We start from the raw sequence: 21,255 nt of genomic DNA, 5'->3' as shown, positions 1-21,255 counted from the left end.
CAGACAGTTAGTCACACTAGGAAATTAAGCTTTCAGAAAAAACAACATCAGTCATCTACAGGATACATTTCAACAATGAGGATGAGAGTTACTTGAATCAAGTTTGCAAGACAATATTGATTAAAACTTGAAAGTTGGAAACAAAATAAAACGAGCAGCAGCAAAAATCAACCAACCAAAATTTGTCGATTCAATTCCCAAGGCAGCGCTTCTATTTTTAAGGCCTTGTTTACCAGTACCATAGAGTCGTCTAATCTCGACATACGTCTTGCAATCTCGACACCGGATCTGTAAAATAATCAAAACAAACCTTGAATGAAATTCTTGGTATCATTCTTATCGAACAAGTTCATCCATCAAACTAGAAGTTCAGTAAACATTACAATCCTTTCAATTAAAAAAACAGCCAAATTATAAGCAGTTTTACACAACACACGAAACGCATGCAAACTTCCTTGTAACTTTCTCGTGTCCATCATTAAAATTTTACAACTTTATTACGCTTCAAGTCACGTGATAAAAATAATTCGCGCGCTTAGCCTGGTTTCCCCTTCCTTATATATAAAAACACACGCTCTAGGCGCTAACAGGCCGCACGCCGGGAGATTGCCAGTATGGCGGTCACATTAAATTCAAAAGGAAACCGGGTTCTTTTTATTATTTTCGGTTCACAGTAAAAATGTCTACTAAAAAATTCCTCGCGTGCAAAATGTTGTGTTGTTGTGATTTGGACATCTTCGTTGAAAGTATGCTAATTAGTTTTTAGCGATTACTACATCGTTAAAGTTTTCTTTTCAAATATAAGTAATAACTTCACTTCACATTTCTCATATTATATTAACAATCTGTGACGTGATAGAGAGAGAGTACATTGATATATATATATAATAGTGATTGATTGATAACTTTGGTATGTATTTGTTTATGTTTGATTTTTTATTTCGAAGACCAGCCTACAGCTATGTCGAGATTGCAAGACGTATGTCGAGATTAGACGACTCTACGGTATGGATTTCGTGTAACTAACGCCAAAGATCTTTGGCGTACAACTGAAATGTTTTTAGCGCATTGGCGTAATAAGGGTAATTTACTACACATGTACTTACAAAGATTGTTTGATTTTCAGTTGCGGTTGGTGTAAAGTAATAATTCCAGCTCGACGTGAATGACTCCGCCATAATCCATCGATTTTTAGCTTTCATTTGGCTAAATTTGCTTTCTCTCAACAATTTGCGCCTCTTTTCCCATCTTGCACCCTTATTGAAAAATTGAATGTTGGTACAAAAGAAATTTTGCTTGGCGTGAGGCTTGCTGTACAATTCCGCACATGTAAATACACATTGTTTTTTTATAAGGAACACGTTTATAAGGAACTCGAGGCTGAAAATGGTTCAAAAAATAAGGAATTGTTAAGGAACTGCTCAGGCTGAGAATAAGTGGATTTGAAAATAATGTACCTTATTGGGACTAATTTGACCAAATTTTGATCTTTCAAGGGGCAAAAAGTTCAAAATTTCCTATGTAGTAAGGAACTCGATAAGGAACTTTGAGACTGAAATTCTCTGTAAAAATAAGGAACTCCAGGCTCAGAGCAAAGTTAAGGTTCCTTATAAAAAAAAAAAACGTGTAGGTCATTTTGAGGTCCAGCAAAATTTCCGAGAGAAAGCCTATCCGGTGATGCGCGGATCAAGGTTGGTAGATCCTTTTCTTGGGAAGTTAATCTTCAAATTAGTTTTCAAGGTTGGCTTGGCCAGGCTTGGCTCAAATTTTTTCAACTATGGCTCAAATTTTAGCCAATTTCTCAAAGTTTTTGAAAATGTTAATTTCATTACAGTAAAAAGTGGCAGGTTATTTTTTCATGGATCCCTTTAGAAGTTCTGTGATGCATTTTTTTGCTTGCGAGTCAAGTAAATATAGCGCTTTCGCAGCATTAATCTTTGATACACATTACAGTGGGACGCTAGTGTGACTAACTGTCTTGAAAGGGTAATTCACAAAAGTTAAAATACTCACCAAAAATTCTTGACAAAATAGTAAAACTATAAGACTTCTAGCCAGAATGTCGGATGTGAATGTCTAACCACGGTTCAACAAGTTTCACTACACTTATACAAACAACTGATTGCAAACAATCAAATCTTCGTTACAGCTCAATTCATTGCATTTGATCAGTTTCTAGTGCTCAGTCCTGCCAACTCTCACATATTGAGTGTGACTCACGCATTTCAACATTGTCCCACACAATTTACTTGATTTCTCATTGTAATCTAACGCATTTTCGATTTTTAAGAAACTTTTTACAATTTCCGAAAAAACATTTCCCTGATTTTCCAATTTTCGGAAACAGTTTCCCCAATTTTCTGAGTTTTAAAAAACGGAAAACTGAGCTGAGATTTCAGATTTTACTTGGAAATTTTTATCTCATGCAAAATCTCAAATTGGCAGGTCTTTCCTTTACATCTTTTTACAGTCAAAATTATACTATTAGCCTAGAAACTTGGCTAACTTCTAACATGAATTAAAATGTAAAACCTATGCCACTTTTTAGCCTCAATATCAAACGACAAAAGTTTTAATCCAATTTAAAGGAAAATTAACGTTTGGAATTAATCCTGAGATTTTTTTTTGAAACATTAAAGAGGAAGAAAAATGTGATCGAACAAAAAAAAGAACCACTTCAAAATGTCTTTTATTCATTGAGTTATTCAATCTTTAATTTCTCACAATTCTGACTCTGCAATGGAGAAAAACTCCCCTCTGTTGATTTTGTGACGTCACGTGCGCTTCAACTATTCTTACTGTTACACTCTATTTATCAAAACATTGAAGAAATAATACTAGGAGAGTCTAGTTAGTATTCCAAAGTTGCAGTGAACTTTCTAACGGTAAAAAGAAACTCAAAAACTGCATTTTAAATCATCATTCACCACTCTTCCCTTATAAAAAAGAGAAACACAGGGCGTGTGCTACTTCACATTTTTCGTATCCATAGCAATGCAAGGGAATTTTCAAACAACTCTTATTCCGGATGTAGAAGAGTAAAGCCCTATAAACCATATTTGTTTGTTGACAATTTTGAAACGTTAATTCCCCTTTAAAGAATACAGGTGCATTGGGGCATACTTAGAGATACAGGAGTATGATCATTATGAAGATTCCAGTCTGGAAATTGCGGCTTGTGCGCCGGATATCTCCGGCGTAGGTTTGAATTTTGAGATCTGCTACCATCAACTTTTTCAGTTAGGTTGGCGCAGCCTGGCGCAGCTCCGGCGTAACATTTCCCTCCTTTCCAGACTGGTGAAGATTAGAACACCTATTGAATATTAAAGGAAAATTATTGTATTCAAATTTTGGTTTATTCTGTGCTTTCTCTGTGTGGGTCGTAAATGGGCTTGATTTCATGATTGTTTTTTTTTCATTTTTTGCTGAAAGATGTATTTAAATTGATGTGAAATACAGAGATATTTTAATATACCACCATACCACCATTTTTAATACAATGTTTGTTATATACTATTTTGAAGAAGCTTATTTTTAGCCATAGTTTGACATCTGCATCAGTTGCCCCTCCTGGTATCAAGCTTAAATCAGACATCACAAGTAACTGCTAAGTAAGTAAGTAGTAATCTAACTTTTTTTGAGGGAACCTGATTTACAAGAAATGGACAATCCATGATGACTGTGCTGCACTGTGAACAGTTTTGAATTGGTTTACAGATTTAGTTTCTATAAGATTAGAGTTAAATTTCAGGGATTGTTAAAAAGAATTTTATTTTGCTAACTTCTCTTTATATTTTTAGATATCTGTGACAAATAAATAAAAATATCAATAATTTGGTAATGTCATTAAGAAAAGGAGTATTATTGAGGTCACATAGAAAATCAATCAGCGAGATGGATATGAAAACAAGAAATGCAAACACCTTAGATGGAACATATACAAAGGAGAAGAAAGGTATTTTCATAACTATTGGTAGTAATTTATAACACTTATTTTAATATCCTGAATGCACTATACACATAGTATAAAACTGTAGCATGCAAGGTTTTGTGTTCAATTGCTGGCCAGGGAATACCAAAGAATTCAAAATAGAACTTGATTTCTCACTGCTTTAAATGCTCATTAATTAAAGAGAAGCATCATCAGTGGTAAATAAAGCAATTCAGGAAGAAAGTATTGCGCTATTCCCTAGGTATCCATGTAAAGAGGAGTCTTTGGGTCATCACTGGTAATAATGAATAAGGTTTTACACTTTTTTTCTTCCCTAGAAACAAAGAAAATCATTGAAAAGGATGAAGCCAGTCCTCAAAAACAAAGTAAACACAACAAAAGTAAAACGAAATCAAAAGAAACCAAGAAACAACATCATCAACAACAACAACAACAACAAAACAATAGAGAAACAAGCATTCCAATAGCACAAAGTACGCTCATTCATACACCAGTTGCCACAGCCAAAGAGAAGAAACTATCTATAAGCATGATCGATGAAAGTGGTATAGATTTTTTGAAAAATGAAAATCAAAATGAGAAGACTTTGATTGAAATGGCACTTGAGGATGGCGATGATGAAAAACAGGAGAAACCGACAGACGAAAAGAATAGAAATAAAGAAAATAAGGTATTTATATTTATTATCATGAATCTACGATGGCTTCTGTCCGCCATTTGGGTTACTTTTTTCCAAAAAGAACAAGTCAACAATTTTTTTGTCGAGATAAGCAGGTCTTAACTGAGAAATTTCTGAGATAACCACGCTCATCGCAACAATTTCCGACTTAGCTGAAGTTATCTCGACAAATTCGGACTTAGCAAGTGTTATTTCGACAATTTTCTACTTAGCTGAAGTTATCTTGAGGTGATCAACGACTAAACTACGCAGATGCCCCCGAGCGACGGATAATGGGTTAGCAGTGGAAGAAGTTCCACCGAGGCTGTAGAGACGGGTGATAAATTGATGATCTGTTTTTGGCAAACTGAAGATTTTCATGTATAAAATTTTCATATTTTTAGATGCCAGTATCTTCACAAGAGAACATTGATTCCTTGATGGAATATAAATATAAAGTTGAACGACTGTGTGGTATACTTGGTCAATTTCAAGAACAACATCATGAAGTTGTCAATAATTATCAAAAAGTAATCAAAGGTAAAATTTTCCTTACTGTTCCCGAATTATTATCCCTACAGGAGAGCGGATTCAAAGTGTGAGAGAATGATGAAAACCAAATTGATGATCGAGAGACTAAAAACCCATCAAAACTTTAAAACTTTTTTGTGAAAAAAAAGGGTTCAGTTTCTCTGATTCAAAACTGATAAATGAACTTGTGTGATTTTTTGGAAATCGACTTGGATCATTATTTTCAAAACTCTCTTGCTCTGTTGGGAAAGCTACTAATGAGGTTACACGTTTTGTTTTTTTTTAAGAAACCAGTTTTACCAACGCCTCAATGTTTCTTAAGAAATCAGCCTTTTGAGCCTTAAATGTTTCTTACATGTTTCTAAACTTTTTGACATAATCAGCCTATTTTTCATGTTTTGATTGGAAGGTTCTTAAAAAAACGAATTAAAAATGTCGTTTTTTCATTTTCAGCCTCAGCATGTTTCTTAGATGTTTCTTAATTTTTAGGCATTCTGAGCCTCATGTTTCTTAAAAGTGTGTTTCTTAAAAAAAAAAACGTGTAATAAGGTAGTGCCCAATCGATTTAATTTTTTCCTTAAAATAATGACTTTCATACCGTTACTTGGTGCTCTGATGTGGAAAGATGGCACTGTAGTATTTTCCTAATTAAAACTCTGTACTTTAAACTAACTCTTTCTACAAACGAAAAAACAATGCCATTTAGAGATATTATTTTTGAGATATAAAGAAAGGAGATGCGTGGCACTCTGCTGGCTAAAGAATTAACTCTTGTTTCAAAAAATATGTGTAAGCAAATGGTAGGAGTTAAAAGATGTCCTTTAAAAAAGTGATATTCTTTTAGACAAGTAAAATTTTATTTAAAAAAAAATTTTTTTAAATTTTACTTGTCTAAAAACAACATAGCGATATCTCACTCTAATTGTAATGTTTGAATTTCCTCTATTTTTTTTTTCACAGAAAACAAAGAATCAAGGGAGAAATTGAACCTAACACTTTTCGAGTTGGAATCCGATAAATACCTACTGCAGCAAAATGTTCAAGAACTGACAGAAGAAAACCTGAAGAAGAGCACCGAAATCGAATCATTAAAACAGAGAATAGAGGAATTGGAAAAAGAAAGAGCGGAACACATGGAAAAGGAACAACAAAGGGAATGCGAGGAAACGGAACGACTGAAAGCTTTGGAATTGGAAAGGGAAAAAGAGGAACTGGAAAGGAAAGAAAAAGAGGAAAAAGAAGAAAAAGAAAAAGCGCAGAGAAATATTACAGGTTTGTGATTTGATTGATTGATTGATTGATTGATTGATTGATTGATATTATAACATTCAGGAAAATAAAAGAAATCGCGCCAGAAGTATTTTAAATTCTCAATTTGTGGGAAAAAAGTCAGTTGACTATTATGAAATTTTGAAAGATACTTTTCTAACATAGGGCAGCGCTAACAATATCAATATTTCAAAAATTATTTTATATTGATAAACTAAAAATTACATCACTCAGAGTTCCGTACTTACGCGCTAATCATATGTACCTAGTAATTATTGAAATTCAACGTAAAGAGTTAAAAAACTGGATAATTTGTGCAATAAAACTAGGTAATAGAAACAATGACGAAAGCATAAAAAAGTCTTGAAAAAAGAATTTATGATTTGCCCAGGGGACCAATTTGAAGTTCTTTAGAATAAAATTGTTGTTATGGCGACATTTGGAAATAAGTTCAGATCTTTTGTTTACGAGATCCAGTTCTGACGTAATTATTATTAATTTCGCTTAGCGAAAGTATTACGATCAGCGTTCGTGGGTCGCGGGTCGGAAAATTTTTTTGCGAAATCGAAAGTAAAGTATCGGTGGACTAACTCTCTTAAATATTTTGTAATTGTAAAGTATCGGTGGACTAACTCTCTTAAATATTTAGTGATTTTTTAATATGGGGCGCCATTATGTGAAAATAATATTGTAAGAACGGCGCCTTAAAAGCGATAGAAAGCAAAGGTAAAAGCAGTTTTAACTGGTTTCTAACTGTCTGAAGAAGCCCGAAGAGAAGTCCAAGTTGTAAGTACTTTGTATCTTTTTGTCTGTAGGAAAATAGCATTCATAGCTGTGAGGTTATTTTCTGTGTTTTAGCTATATTTTGCTTCTCAGATCCATCCAGTTTAATTATTGGACTGGCTCTGTTTTAGAAGTTGTTTTTTTTATTTTTGCCCTTCAGATTTATCTGAATCTGATTGAGGCAGCTTTTTTTTTTTTCGCCCTTCAGATTTATGCACTACGGGCCACTGAATCTGATTGAGGCACCCCGTGGCCAGGGCAGGTTGTCATCCTGTGCCTGCGACCGTACAAGCTGCATTGTCAGCTCTTACAAACCAAAGCTGCATTGTCAGCTCGATTACAAACCAAGCTAAAGCTGCGCTGTCAGCTCTTACAAGTCAACTCAAAGCTGCGCTGTCAGCTCTTACAAACCAAAGCTGCGCTGTCAGCTCTTACAAATATCTAATTGCTGTATATAAGTTCATAATAATTTTTGTAGTGCTAATTTTTAAAGTGTAAAAAATGATATCCATTGAGTCATATCGTTCACGTATAGGATGTTTTGCTTTTACAGCTCAGAGAAATGTTAAAGGTATTTCTAAATCTATTGTTATTGGTTCAGAACTTTCCAATGATGCTTTTTTCTAAACTATTGAGACCAGTTCGCTTTGTAGCACTTTTAACAATCCTTTTTTTTGCAATTCCAAAATCATACGAGATAACGTTTTATGAAACACCACTGGATTTTTTGCATCTTTCAAAAAATGGTATATTTTGTTAGATATCCCAATGTGACGCATAATTTAGGAGATCCAAATCTTACTTTTCTTAAAGTTAATTACACACTTTTATTATCAGGAGATATAGAACTCAATCCAGGTCCAAACACTGTAGAAATTAAAAGTGTGCAAGGGTCTTTTCATCAGGGAAATTTGGAAAGGTTTGGTGAGACTGCAGGCATACAATGTTCGTCAAATTGTTTTTTTGCTATTTGTTATGCGCAACTTAGAAAATTATCATTGTGGAAGACTCATGATTTGGATTACGTTTTACATCAAGGTGATCTGAATTTCAAAAAACTTGGCATCACTGGGCAGTCCCCTTATATTGAAGAGTTTTCAAAAACAATTGAAATAGGAAATAGTACTTGTACACTAGATTTCAATATTTTTGAAGGTTACTTTGTGACCGGAGATAATATTTCAGTAAATTTTATCAGTGAAGAAATCCTTATGCAGCACTCTGGTGCAGTTTTAGTAATTTCTGGTAATTGTTTAGGTGTGATGCACTACAACAAAAAATATTTTCTTTTTGATTCACACAGTAGAGACTCAACAGGACGTCAAGTTCCTGGAGATGTTGGCAAGTCAGTACTTTTGGAATTTCACCATGTAAATGAAATCAAGCAGCACATAAGATCTGAATACAACGCAAATTTATTTAACATTATATATCTGAAAACTGCCTTTCAAGAAGTAGAAAATACTAAAAATGTTATTTTGAGGGAAGTATCACGCCGTCAAAAAAATGCTTCACACAAAAGATCATATGAACAAATAAAAGGTACTGAAAAGCATGAAAAGAAAAATAAAGTTAAGAGACAATTCCGCAAACAAAATAAAGGTTCTGAAAAACATGAACAAGAAAAAGAAAAAAAACGTCTTTCATGGCAACAAATGAAAGGGTCTGAAAAACATAAAGAAAGAACAGAAAAGAAACGTTTATCATATCAACAAAATAAAGGGTCAGAAAAACATGAACAGGAAAAAGAAAAGAGACGCAAGGCTTACAAAGACAAAAAAAACAAACCAGGGAAAAGAGTTGAAAACTTTAAACAGAAAAAACAAGAGGGCCCTTCCTACATCTGTGTAATGTGTAACCGCTGTATGTTTAAAAAATCTGTGTTTGGTTTTGATGAACAAAAGTTCTCATTGATCAACTTTGAAGAAATAGAAAATTTTAATCCTGTAACCTCGTTTGATGGTAATTTCTACGTATGCACAACCTGTCATAGAAAATTAATGAAGGGAGAAATCCCATGCCAGTCTGTTACTAACAAGCTTCAAATTTTTGATCTCCCAGATAATCTAAATGATATACGAAAACTGGAAAGAATTTTAGTAGCTCAAAGAATTTTATTTTCTAAAGTCATGATCATGCGTAAAGGTGAATTCCCCAAATTGCAAGGTGCAATATGCAATGTTCCTATTGAAACACCAGGTGTATGTAAAGTACTTCCTAGAGGAAGTGATAGTAGTGGTGTAATAAATGTTGAATTAAAAAGAAAAATATGCTACAAAAACCCTGTTATTTCGCAGCAAGTAAGACGACAAAAAGTTTTTGAAACTTTGGACTTTTTAGTGAATAATAATCCTTTGTATCATGATATAAATATTGATATGTCAATAATTGACCAAATGAATAATGATGAATATGTTGAAAGGGTTTTATCAAATAATGATTCCATATCAAACGCTTCTTCCAATGATATAAGATTTGTTGATGATACAACAGTTACCTTAATCAAGCCTTTTGAAGAGCAATTAGAGAATGAATTTGATTCTGATGATCCACTCAGTGCGTATCGGACACCAACATGTGAAACAGTCATTGTATCAGAAGTGCCAAACATTATTTTAGATGATGAAAAATGCAATTTTTAGCTCCGGGTGAAGGTCAAACCCCCAATTCATTAACTCAAGATGAATTTTGTGAAGAGTTAGCCCATCCTCATCTTTTTCCTACTGGGAAAATTTGGATATAACGTAGAGCGAGATATAAAATTGTCGCCAACAAAGTACTTTAATCAGCGTCTTTTAAATTACACTCAAAAGTTTGCTTCGGATTCAGATTACATTTTTTTTTGCTCACAAAACATTACTACAGCTTAATCTTAGAAGTAAAATCAATATCGCAATGAGAATTTCAAATTCCAACTTGACCGCGGGACTATTAGCAAATAATTTTAATGATACAATTCAAAATTGCGTAGCATCTGATAATGCATACAAGTTTATGAGTACTATAAAAGGAACCCCTGCATACTGGCAACATATGTTATCTGATGTTCTTGCAATGGTTAAACAACTTGGTGTCCCAACATACTTTATGACTCTCTCTTGTGCAGATTTACGGTGGGAGGAATTTGTTACCATTATCAGACAATCAAGCGGGGATGCTGATACTGATCATGACCTTCTTGATTACCAATCTAGATGTGCCCTACTTAATAGCAATCCTATTGTGCTTGTGCGTCAATATCAATATAGAAAAGAGTTGTTTTTTCAAAGAGATAATAATGGATGGCCAACTTAAAAATTACATACTATGCTCTCAGAGTAGAATTTACTTTCAGGGGTAGCCCACATGATCATTGTGCTTTGGGCAAAAGATGTCCCAAAACTTGAAGACGGAAAAGAAAAGTATATTGAACACATAGATAGTGTTATTTCTGCTAATGTTCCTGATAGAGAAGAAAGTCCTGAGTTATGGAATTTAGTCACTAAATATCAAATACACTCCCATTCAAGAACGTGTAGTAAATATCGCAAAAATGAATGCCGATTTCAATTTGGAAAACTTTTTTGCAAGCGTACTATTTTGTCTGAACCGCTTCCCGAAGGGTTACCTGAAACTGAAAAACATGANGGTAGTATATTTTCATTTTCAGTGCTTTCCAGACTGTCAAATTTCTCAAAATCTTGGTAGTTTTTCTAAGGTTTTGAGAATTTTATGTTTAATATTTCATTTTATCCATGAATTCAAGTATGGCGCGCGGAAGCGCCAATAAATACTATCTTGTTTAAAACAATACTATCTTTTTAAAACATACTATCTTCGTTTAAAAACATACTATCTTTTTTTAAACAATACTATCTACGTTTAAAAACATACTATCTTTTTTAAAACAATACTATCTTCGTTTAAAAACATACTATCTTTTTAAAACAATACTATCTTCGTTTAAAAACATACTATCTTTTTAAAACGATACAATCTTCGTTTAAAAACATACTATCTTTTAAAAGAATACTTTGTTTTTTAAAAACATACCATCTTCGTTTAAAAACATACGAGGCCCGGAAAACCCGAGTTACAAAAACTCGAGTTACAAAAACCCGAGTTACAAAAACCCGAGTTACGACGAATGTGACGTCATAAGTCTCAAATTATGACGTCATAAGGGAACTTCTTAACTCGAAAAAGTTTTTTACTGTTGTTTTGTAACTCGAAATATTTTTTTTAAATTTTGTTTTAGAGTTAACTAACTCGAAAATAAATTTTAAATTTCATTTAAAAAAAAGAAACTTACGGTTTGAAAAGCCGAGTTAACAGTTTGAAAATATATACTTTTTAAATGTCGAGTAAGGTTTTGTCTCTTTTACCCAAATCATAGGGGCTACGGTGGAGAGTGGGTAACTTGGGGGTAGAGTGACACACACATTATGGCGTTAAGGAGGAGGGGAAGGCCAACCAAAATCATTAACGAGGAACAAGTTGCTGGTTTAAAAAAGGATTGGATTCAACGACCCTTAGCAGGACAAATTTGACCAAATTTCGATCTTCCAGGGGGTAGAAAGTTTGAAACTTTTCCGACCCTTAGTGGGACTGAAATTTAATTTTCTGATTTTTCCGACCCTTAGCGGGACTTTGGAAATCCAAAAAAGCTACCCTTAAGGGCGGCACATATACCGTACCCTCCATTTGCCTAAATACCCCCACCCCGGGCGCGGAAAGCACGCTGAGAGAGCGTGGTGATCGGCCACATGTTATCGTAATGCGCATGCGCACAGTTGAAAATTCGATAAACGAGACAAGAAAGATTTATATTATTATAACTCGGAATTTTTTATAATCAGTCAAATTAGTTGATCTATAACTCGACAACCGTAACTCGGCCCTATTGAAGAAAGAAGAAAAGTTTCTATTTCGATTTTGGATGTAAGTATCGGTTCAAATATGATAGTTTCTTTTTAAATGAGATAGTATGTTTTAAAAAAAAGATAGTATTGTTTTAAAAAGATAGTATGTTTTTAAACGAAGATAGTATTGTTTTAAAAAGATAGTATCGTTTTAAACAAGATAGTATTGTTTTAAACGAGATGCTATTGTTTTAAACGAGATGCTATCGTTTTAAACGAGATAGTATCGTTTTAAATGTGATAGTATCGTTTTAAACTAAAGATAGTATCGTTTTAAACGAGATGGTGTTGTTTTAAAAAGATCGTATTTAATGGCGCTTCCGCGCGCCATATTCAAGCTTTATGTGTCTTTTTATATTTTCTATTTCGCATTTTTGTAAAGATGTAGTAACTTTTAGGTGAAATTCTACTTTTATTTTAATTTTTTTCGCCGACCAACCGACCCTCTTTTTTGGCTCGGGTAGCTTGGCAAATTAAATTGGTCTCGCCTAATAATATAATCAAAAATGATTATACAAACCTTCCATTGGTTGAGAGCACCCCATAGTTCTCTGAATTCATTGAAACCCATTTTCCCTGAATAGTCTCTGTCCAACATACAAATCATGAGGCGACAAGCTTCCATACTGAACATTTGATAATTTCCTGAAAAACCAGATGAGGTCAAGCATCTTTGTAATTCTTGTGCATCAATTGCACCGTCCTAAAAATTCACAAAAAATATAAAAAAACTATCACTTAGATGTTTGGTTTTTTTATACACCAAATTGTACTTTTTGCAATAACTAAAAGATCTTCTATTAAAATTTTGAAGCTCACCTCTAGTGTGATTGGATTTCAATTGGAATAATATCCTTGCAAAAAGTTCAAATTAGGATTTTTGCAAAAATCCCTAGAAAAATGAAGACAATTAGGTGAAAAAAAGCCAGAGTCACAAAATTATGTCCAAAAAGATTTTAAATTCATGATTCCCCCCAAAAAAAATCCATGCAAAAGTTTATCATCACCTTTAAAAATGTTAATTTTGTAACTATACTACTTACAGCACCTGCAACAGCTTGGAAATAGCCATATAATGGGTCAGCCTATAAATAATAGAATGCCATGATTGATTATTAATGCAAAAATGAAATTTATATAAATACTTATTCCAAATAAAGACCATTTTTAGACTTTGATAAACCTTCTTTAACACATACACAATGTTGACACAAAAAATGCTGTTTGATCACTGATCTTATCAATTATGCCCCAGAAGCAGTTTAATCTTGAGCAACCAAAATTTTATATAAAGAGTTTTTTTAATTAGATTACCTAATGGTACATTTGATCAATATGTGTGATCAAACAACAAACCAGAGTAAAAGACATGGTAAAACTGGATCTTTTGATAGAAGAATAAATTTGGTAACTTTTAATCGAGGAATGTAAAATTGACTGAAGAAATTTTATAATATTCTTCTTTGTAAATTATTCACAACCTTATATAAACAAGAAGTTTGTTTTTCACAAAACTTTGCTCAACCAGTAGCATCAAGGAAAAAAACTTTTGCAGAAAAATCTTGCATAAATTGACTAGGAGCTGATATTTCCTCATTTTTAATAAGAATTTAAATAAGAAACTTATGTTAATAAATATCTAGTAAGGTATCATAAACCATGAAATTTACATAATTTTCATAACTATGAGAAAAGAATTTTGTTTGAATCAGTTTTTTTGTTCCTAGGTCTTCAAAAAATTTTCAAATGACAACAGTTGCAATAAAACTGGTCATCCAGTATAGCTTTTCATACATTGCTTGTGATGTACTCAGAATTAACATAAGTGCCAAATCTAAACTCTGGAATAGATTGATATACTCAATTTACTGATGAAAATATTGAAATCTATTCTTGTATAAAGTAATGGTTCAGCTTTTCTTCTGAAGGGGTACATCTAGGCTCAACTGATTTGAAGAACATCTTCAGCGCATCCCTGGATAGGCTAGCCGAGGTTAAGCTAAGAGTATTCAAAGATTTATACTACCTGGTGAACCACGAAAAAGTTCAGACGTTTCTCGACGTCTTGAGGCTGAACAAATGTATGTCCCAAAGTGCTTGGAGTTTTGATATTTAGAAAGTAGATATCCCAACTTAAAATTTGAGCCATCACTTTTTAAATTTGACCAACTTGTTCTCTACTTATGAGCTTTTAAAGTCAAAATTCACTTTTCGAATGCAGCCCTGTGAATTCAGACAAAATCAAAACGGGCCGTAGGCCGGCCAAAATTTTGCCGACCTAGAGGTTATTTTAGGTCGGCAAAGCCGTCCTAAGTAGCTTGTTTAGGTCGGCAAAGACAATAAATTTCCTACAGTTAGTTTAAATATCATTAATAATGGTGTTTAATAAGTTTTATGTTTTATAAAGAGAATGGAATGAGGCTTGATTATCATGTGTTATCAAATGATAACACAATTAGATTATAACCTAACAAATAATATTTTTCCTCTTTAGGTCGGCTTTGCCGACCCAAAACATTTCTTTTGTCATGACGCCTACCTAGAGTGTAAATTACGTCGGCAAATAAAAGCCGACTTCAGCTCAAGTTACGTCGGCTTTCAGGTCGGCATTGCCGAATGCCGACCTGGATTCACAGGGCTGCAAATAGTGTAAAAAACACGGTAATTCATATTCGTATTCTCAAGCAGGCCAAAAAGGCACTTTTTCTGTTGTTTTTCCATTAAAAAGGCAGTTTTTACCAATTTTTTGTAATTTCAAGAGGGGAAGCGTCTGGGCATGAAAAATGGCCTGTCAAGGAAATGAAATAATTTTGTTATGAAAGACAAAAATAATACTATGTTATTCCGAAGAGCAATTAAACAAGTGAGAATTTTACGGACCTACCTGGTTATCAAAACTAATCAATGAACATGACTTTTGAAAAAGAAATGAAAAAGCTATTAAACGCTTTTCTTTATAAAAAGAATCCACTATCAGAAAAATGAACAGCTTAATAAATAAAGTTTCTAGAATAACTCAAACCACATCGCTCTACCGTGATATTTTCTTCTTGTAGAAAAACTAATAATTTGGCTAAGAACATTGATCTATGCTTAAAAATAATAATTCGTTTTTCAGGCAATTCATCCATGCTTATATATAGCGATTCTTATAGATAAAGATTCGTTTTTTGGGCCCGAAAATTTTTTTTTGTGAAAATCTGCTTCAGCCATCTTAATTACCTACCAATGATGTTACCCTACTTTCATGTAAAAAATCAGAAAAAATTTATGATCAAATTTTTCACAAAGTCTTAAAACCCCTTTTTTAGCTGTTTTTTGCTGAAATTTGACCAAATATTTTTTTTCTTCGAAAATCAGAATCTGCCACATTTTGCACCTTTGTACCAAAAATCAAAAGATTCCTATGATTCAATCCTGAGAAAAGTTGGTAACAAACTGACGAACGGACACAGGTTAATTCATAGGACCTCCACCCCACCGGGGTAGGTCCAAAAAGACAAACTTTGTTTGGGATAAGCAAGAAGCAACAAGTTGTAGGTTGTCATTCTGAATACTAGAATATGATTGGATGCAATAAAACGAGCAGCAACGAAGAGTTGTTTGCAATCAGCAGGTGTAGTGAAAACTTGTTGAAGGGAGGTTAGGCATCCCATCTAACACTCTGGCTACAGATGACAACTTTTGATTGGTTGGTTAGCTAGCTGTTTCACATTTTATTTTGTTTCAAGCTTTTTATTTTAACCTAATTGTCTTAGGAACTTGACTTGTTGTTTTTACTGAAAGCTTGATTTCCTGGTGTGACTAAACTGAAATAGTTATATCCTCTCATCTCTTAGAACAAGTCTTTCAAAAAACCATAATATTTAGACATAAACTTAAGCTCAATGTGCAAGAGTAAACCTTATTTGAAGGATGGTAGATTATTCTCTTGGGAACACATTCTCCCTAATAAGCAGGTGATAACTCTGCGAAACTTCCTGCGCGACGTCCTATAAAGTATTAGCTTGAGTGTTAGGGTTTTATTTCCATAACACAGAGCAGATAATTTTCGGCCCAAACTGGTGATGTAATTAATATGCGAAACTGAGTCAATAGGTCGTTGCGTTCTCCCAAACAACTATGGCAAAATTGAAAGTATGATAAAAATTTAAAACCTTAATAAAACTTTAAAAAAAATCGTTTTGCTATTTGGCCTGAACAAATTCTGAAAATGTTTAGGTCAAAATGATTCTAGCCATACAGTGGTGTGGGTGTGTACCTATACCCCATTTTGTGAGGAGTGGGAAAACTAAATGCACAAAAATACATGCACCGTGAAGTCAGTTAATTTGCATCAGTGGAGGGAAACTTGCATAGAGCTCAAATGAATTTCCACCATCTTGAAATTTATGATCTTAAAGATTTTTTAATTATCAAATTGCACGCTGGTTTATTTACCTGCAATTCTGTTGGGAGTAACTCGCTAAAAATACTCACGACAAATATAAGATTCTAAAATGGTAGATTAGAGCTGCGACCGGAGTTGCATAGTTCATTTGTTTTGGAATTTTTACTGCTTTGATTGGTCATGCATTTGATGGCTATGCAAGTTTCCCTCCCATTGATGCAAGTTACCCGACTTCAAGGTACACAGTTCTCTCCTCTTTCTATCTCTTATATGTCTTACTTTGTCCTCATTTTAACCATTTTTTAGCTATCGTTTTTACTTTAGCCTTTTTTCTAATTTGTTCTTCCATATATCCATTGTCTTGTTGACCATATCCAACCACCTTGTAAGTAAGTCCTAAAAGTTGTTTCCAGAGTTAGTAGTTTGTAAAATGTACATAAATTTATAAAACGAAAATAAAACTTGAAACTTTGAATATAAACTAGAAAATTGTTTGGGAGAACGCAACAACCTATTGACTTAGTTCTGTATATAAAATTACTCCAGCCATTGGGGGATATTATCTGCTCTGTATTTACATATTTAAAAGCCATTTAATAATACCATCAACTGCTCGAAACATGGGTCTGTTGATACCGGGCCTGTATTTTCACTTACTGCTAAATGTCTTTGACTACAAATTTGTTTGATAACTCCACCAAGTTTTATCAATCATACTTTCTGTCATAACATATCACGATAACTTTCACTGATAGCGCACCCTTTTTAGCTTTTAACTGTTTTCATTCAAAATGACCGGACGTCGATTGGAGAATTAGTAGTATAATAGTATAATCATTAGAACAATAAAAGATGGAATTTCTTAATCCAAAAAGAAATATTTACAAAACAAAGCCTTTTAGAAATTTGTTCTTCAAGACATTGCATATTCTGTTTTCATACCATTAAAAAATTCCACCAAGACAGAGTACACGCATCAAACTATCAAAACACGCAACCTGAAAGCAAGTAATTTATGACGTCACACATTCAGCGGGTTCAGATCAATGTTTTGATTTGATCATTTGGCGGTTCTACCGTCAGCCATATAAGGATTATTTTTGCACCTTCCCGGGTGATTTTTTAGCTTGAGTTTATGTCTAATGTTATGGTTTTTTGAAGTGCTTGTTCAAGAGATGAGCGAATTTGGTTATTTCTAGTTTTCAAAAGAAGCAAATTTAATTTTTCTTCTACAAGATTACACTTTAATATAATGCCAATTATGCATGTCCAGACGGTGTCAAACGAACGAATCGGATGCCGAATCAATTGAAACGCAATTGAACACAATTGAATAATTGCAATAAGATTGTCGAGCACGCTTGAATTGGAATCGAATATTACCGAGGATTTGCCGTTTAATTGCTTCGATTACGTTCGATTGTATTCGATTACGTTCGATTGATTTAGATTTATTCTCTTTCATACGATACTTAAGCGCTCGGCTACCCACGCTAAAAAGCTCTAACGAAGTGATCCAATTTAATTTAATTGGAATCAAACTCATCGAACATAATCGTAATCGAACGAAATCGAAGATTAACCAAATGCAATTGACAATCAATCGAACCAATGGAACATAGTCAACTATTAATCGAACCAATCTAACCACACTGGAACGCACTCAAACACAATATGATATTACCCAGGAATCGGCCGTTCGATTGAGATTCTATTACGTTCGACAATCGAATCGCAATTATTTAATCACGGTTGATTACGTTTGATTGGTTCGATTGCAATTTTTGTTCCAAGTTGCGTGAATGCGTGAAAATTGAAAAAAAAATGCAATTTTTGATTGCATGAAAGCGTGAATCTGGGCTAGCTTGTGCGTCAGTGTGCGTGAACACGTGAATTTTCCCTTTTTCCCACCGATCCAATGGTTCCCCGATTTTACCCGAAAAATTTTCTGATTTCTTAAAAATCGGGTTATTGCATGAAACTCGTGGAAAATTTGCGTGAATGCGTGAATTTCGAAAAAAAATTGCGTGATTGCGTGTATTGAGGGTCCCCTGGGGGGCCTCTATAAAATTGTTTGGGAGGTACTCTTAGGTTCAAAATAAACAGGGGAGGGGTGGAAATAAACGGGGGGGGGGTTAGGAAATTTTCTAGATTTTAATAAACGGGGGGGGGGGCCTAATTGCCGGGGTTGGAAATTGTACTTCTGAAACCAAAATATATATATGGTAAAAATAGACTAAAATCAGGCTATTTAGAGCAAAATAAAGGGCCTTCTCTTTTCATTTTCAGGGTGGTATAGTATCATGAATAGATTGAACATACTAAAATTTGAGGGGATTTTGTTTGACAGCACTTAAGAAAAGCTCAAAACACCAACTTTCCCTAAGGAAAAGCAGGCTAAAATGGGTTTGTTTACCTCCAGAGACCAAACGGTGGAGAGTAACAAAATAATGCGCGCGCATTAGTTTTACGAATTACAGGAAAGGTGTATTCAATATAGCGATGGAAATGCGAAAAGGTCTATTGCAGTCCCATATGGCCGATGAAAGTCACATGTGAGTTTACCGTCAGCCGCCCGCATCTCTAAAAAGCACCCGCATGAAAATTTCATTATTTCGATAAACTGCTCAAAATTTCATTATTTCTATATTTCTTTACAACTACAACCTCCATCGTTGTTAAAATCGTCTCTACGCAGGATTCCCTCTACGCATGACCTTTTTCCCAGAGTAAACACGGGTAAACAAAGAAGATTTTTTACAGAAAATGTGACCGCCCTCAATCCTACAACTACAGCGGGCGTCACGCCCATCTATCTGCCTAACCGCCCTGGCGGCCATTTTAGTTTTTTGCCAAATCTAGCGCCACTGTAGCAATCGATCTTTATTTTTCGTTCGCAAAACATGCGTAGGGTTGAAGCGAAGCAAAATTTTTTATTTTGAGAGAGAATGGTTAGCAGAAATGGTGGATAAGGTGCTGTTGGGAAAATAATGAATAATGAATAATGAAATCATGGCCGCATCTATTTTCGGGTAAGTTGACGATGGTAAACTCACATGTAACTTACATCGGCCTATTTGGTCAGATAGTCCCAAATTAGAGCAGTTGGACGGTATTTTAAAGGATGACATGCAGGCAGAAAGATTTGCATAGGATACTAACTCTAAGGGCTGTGCATATTCCATATTATTATTGTGTCGTGTGTGTTAATACTTTTGGAAAATATGTTAATGTGCCAATTTATTAACAAAGCTTTTATTTATGGGTAATAACTAATTTCCCGGTTGTGTTCGAGTGTTGTGTAAAGAGGTTTTATTTATATTTAGATTTAAGAAATTTAAGAGTGAATTTATTAAGAGTGAAAATAAGAGAAAGTGCACAACAAAAATTAATGGTGTTCAGTTTATAGCTAGTAAAAACAAAATAAATTTGCACTTGCAATTTGCACATAAATAACACTACTGGTTGTTGTTGGTGGGTAGCCTTGAGCTGGATAGCCTCCTGGGGCAGGAGCACCATATCCTGGATAAGCCATTGTAATTTGACTCAACAAATTGCAAGTTTTTTTTTCAAAAGTTCTGCTAAAAATTGACCTCTCTTGTTTTGCCGAGTCAGCATAAAATTAAAAGGCGTTTTTTTTGGATGAGTCAATTAAATTTGATCTCGCTTATTCATCTTGACAACCTTTTGGCAACAAATCGCAGATTAGAAATGGTTAAAACAAAGACTAAAAATACAAAAGTCGATAGGTAATTTTAGCGCAATCCCTTACCATTTTGTGATGAAGTGCTAGTAAATTCTTCGTAGTAGAACTTTGATTATTTCCCCAAGAATTGGCTTCGAGACTGTTTGAGAATGCAAGCCCGCTTTCCTGCTGTTACTTTTTACTTCTTTGCTCTTATAGAATTTTTTATTAGCAGACCCAAAACAAATTTAGTAACGGGTGAAAGTTAGTATATACTTTGACCTTGTAAAAGCTAAAATAAAATAAATTTTGAATAAATAAAATATTGAAAACAGTATGTTCTATACTTTGTTTTTAGAAAATGTGCCATGATTTGTTTTGATGATGTTATTTTACAGCAATCTTTCTTTTGTAAGTTATTTATAGACCCCCGGTTAAATATGTGAGCAATGACTGTTTTTATTCGTGCGCCGCGGTCATTCTGTTCCTGCTCACCAGAGTATAAGGAAGCATCGGCGTATTTACATAAAAATGAAATAGATAAGAAGGTAAAAAGTCGCTCGAAGTAGCAACTTTTAAAAATCACAAGACTTTCTATTTTTTTATTAACCTTCTGTTCTCTAATTTTTACATATTCAATATACTTAGTTCAGTATACTTCAGTTTGATTTGATGATATTCATCTGTCCAGCTCATTGAGCCCAACACGTGTAATTTGATAGAAAAGAGCATTCGATTCAGCCAATCTTCTTGTTTGTTGCGCGACCGAGCGACGTCGTGCGAGGTTCAAAACAAAGGTTCAAAACAGGTATCTATATAGAGCACAGATATTTAGTCGTTATTGAGTCGTTTCTTGAATGAATCTTTTGAACAGCCAGTGATATTTCGTATGTCAGAGGGAATACTGTTGAAGAGTTTTGGACCTTGTACAGCTATAGGCTTTACTACTTTTGGATACTTTTTTAGATGTATTTGAGCGTACCACCGCTCTAGCAAGAATCCACACCACAATCTTCATTCAATCCATAATTCCTGAAGGAAAAAAATGGATCAGCAGAGAGATTTCATGTCTAAAATTGAGTTTGA

The 21,255-nt window shown here is 33.9% G+C and overlaps 1 protein-coding gene and 1 pseudogene across 1 annotated transcript; one reads left to right on the top strand and one right to left on the bottom strand.

Annotated features, from left to right (window-relative positions):
• The first annotated feature begins 3,800 nt into the window (after positions 1-3,800).
• LOC136806162 (glutamic acid-rich protein-like) lies at positions 3,801-6,421 on the top strand. Its single transcript, XM_067062726.1, has 4 exons — positions 3,801-3,955; positions 4,270-4,622; positions 5,015-5,150; positions 6,102-6,421. Exons 1-4 carry the CDS (start codon positions 3,841-3,843, stop codon positions 6,419-6,421), a joined length of 924 nt encoding a protein of 307 aa, XP_066918827.1. The 5' UTR covers positions 3,801-3,840.
• Positions 6,422-12,045: 5,624 nt separating this feature from the next.
• On the bottom strand, positions 12,046-20,115 carry LOC136806163 (sorcin-like; annotated as a pseudogene).
• Between the last annotated feature and the right edge of the window lie 1,140 nt (positions 20,116-21,255).

This window comes from Clytia hemisphaerica, unplaced genomic scaffold (assembly GCF_902728285.1).
Source record: "Clytia hemisphaerica strain Z4C2 unplaced genomic scaffold, Clytia hemisphaerica genome assembly, whole genome shotgun sequence".
NCBI lineage: Eukaryota > Metazoa > Cnidaria > Hydrozoa > Leptothecata > Clytiidae > Clytia > Clytia hemisphaerica.
Note: the sequence above shows the minus strand (reverse complement) of the source record. Positions and strands in the feature narration are given on the sequence as shown.

Coding starts and splice junctions, on each gene's coding strand:
- LOC136806162 (XM_067062726.1), top strand. CDS start 3,841: ATGTCATTAAGAAAAGGAGTATTATTGAGGTCACATAGAAAATCAATC. Junction 3,956..4,269: donor ATATACAAAGGAGAAGAAAG/GTATTTTCATAA, acceptor TTTCTTCCCTAG/AAACAAAGAAAATCATTGAA. Junction 5,151..6,101: donor TTATCAAAAAGTAATCAAAG/GTAAAATTTTCC, acceptor TTTTTTTCACAG/AAAACAAAGAATCAAGGGAG.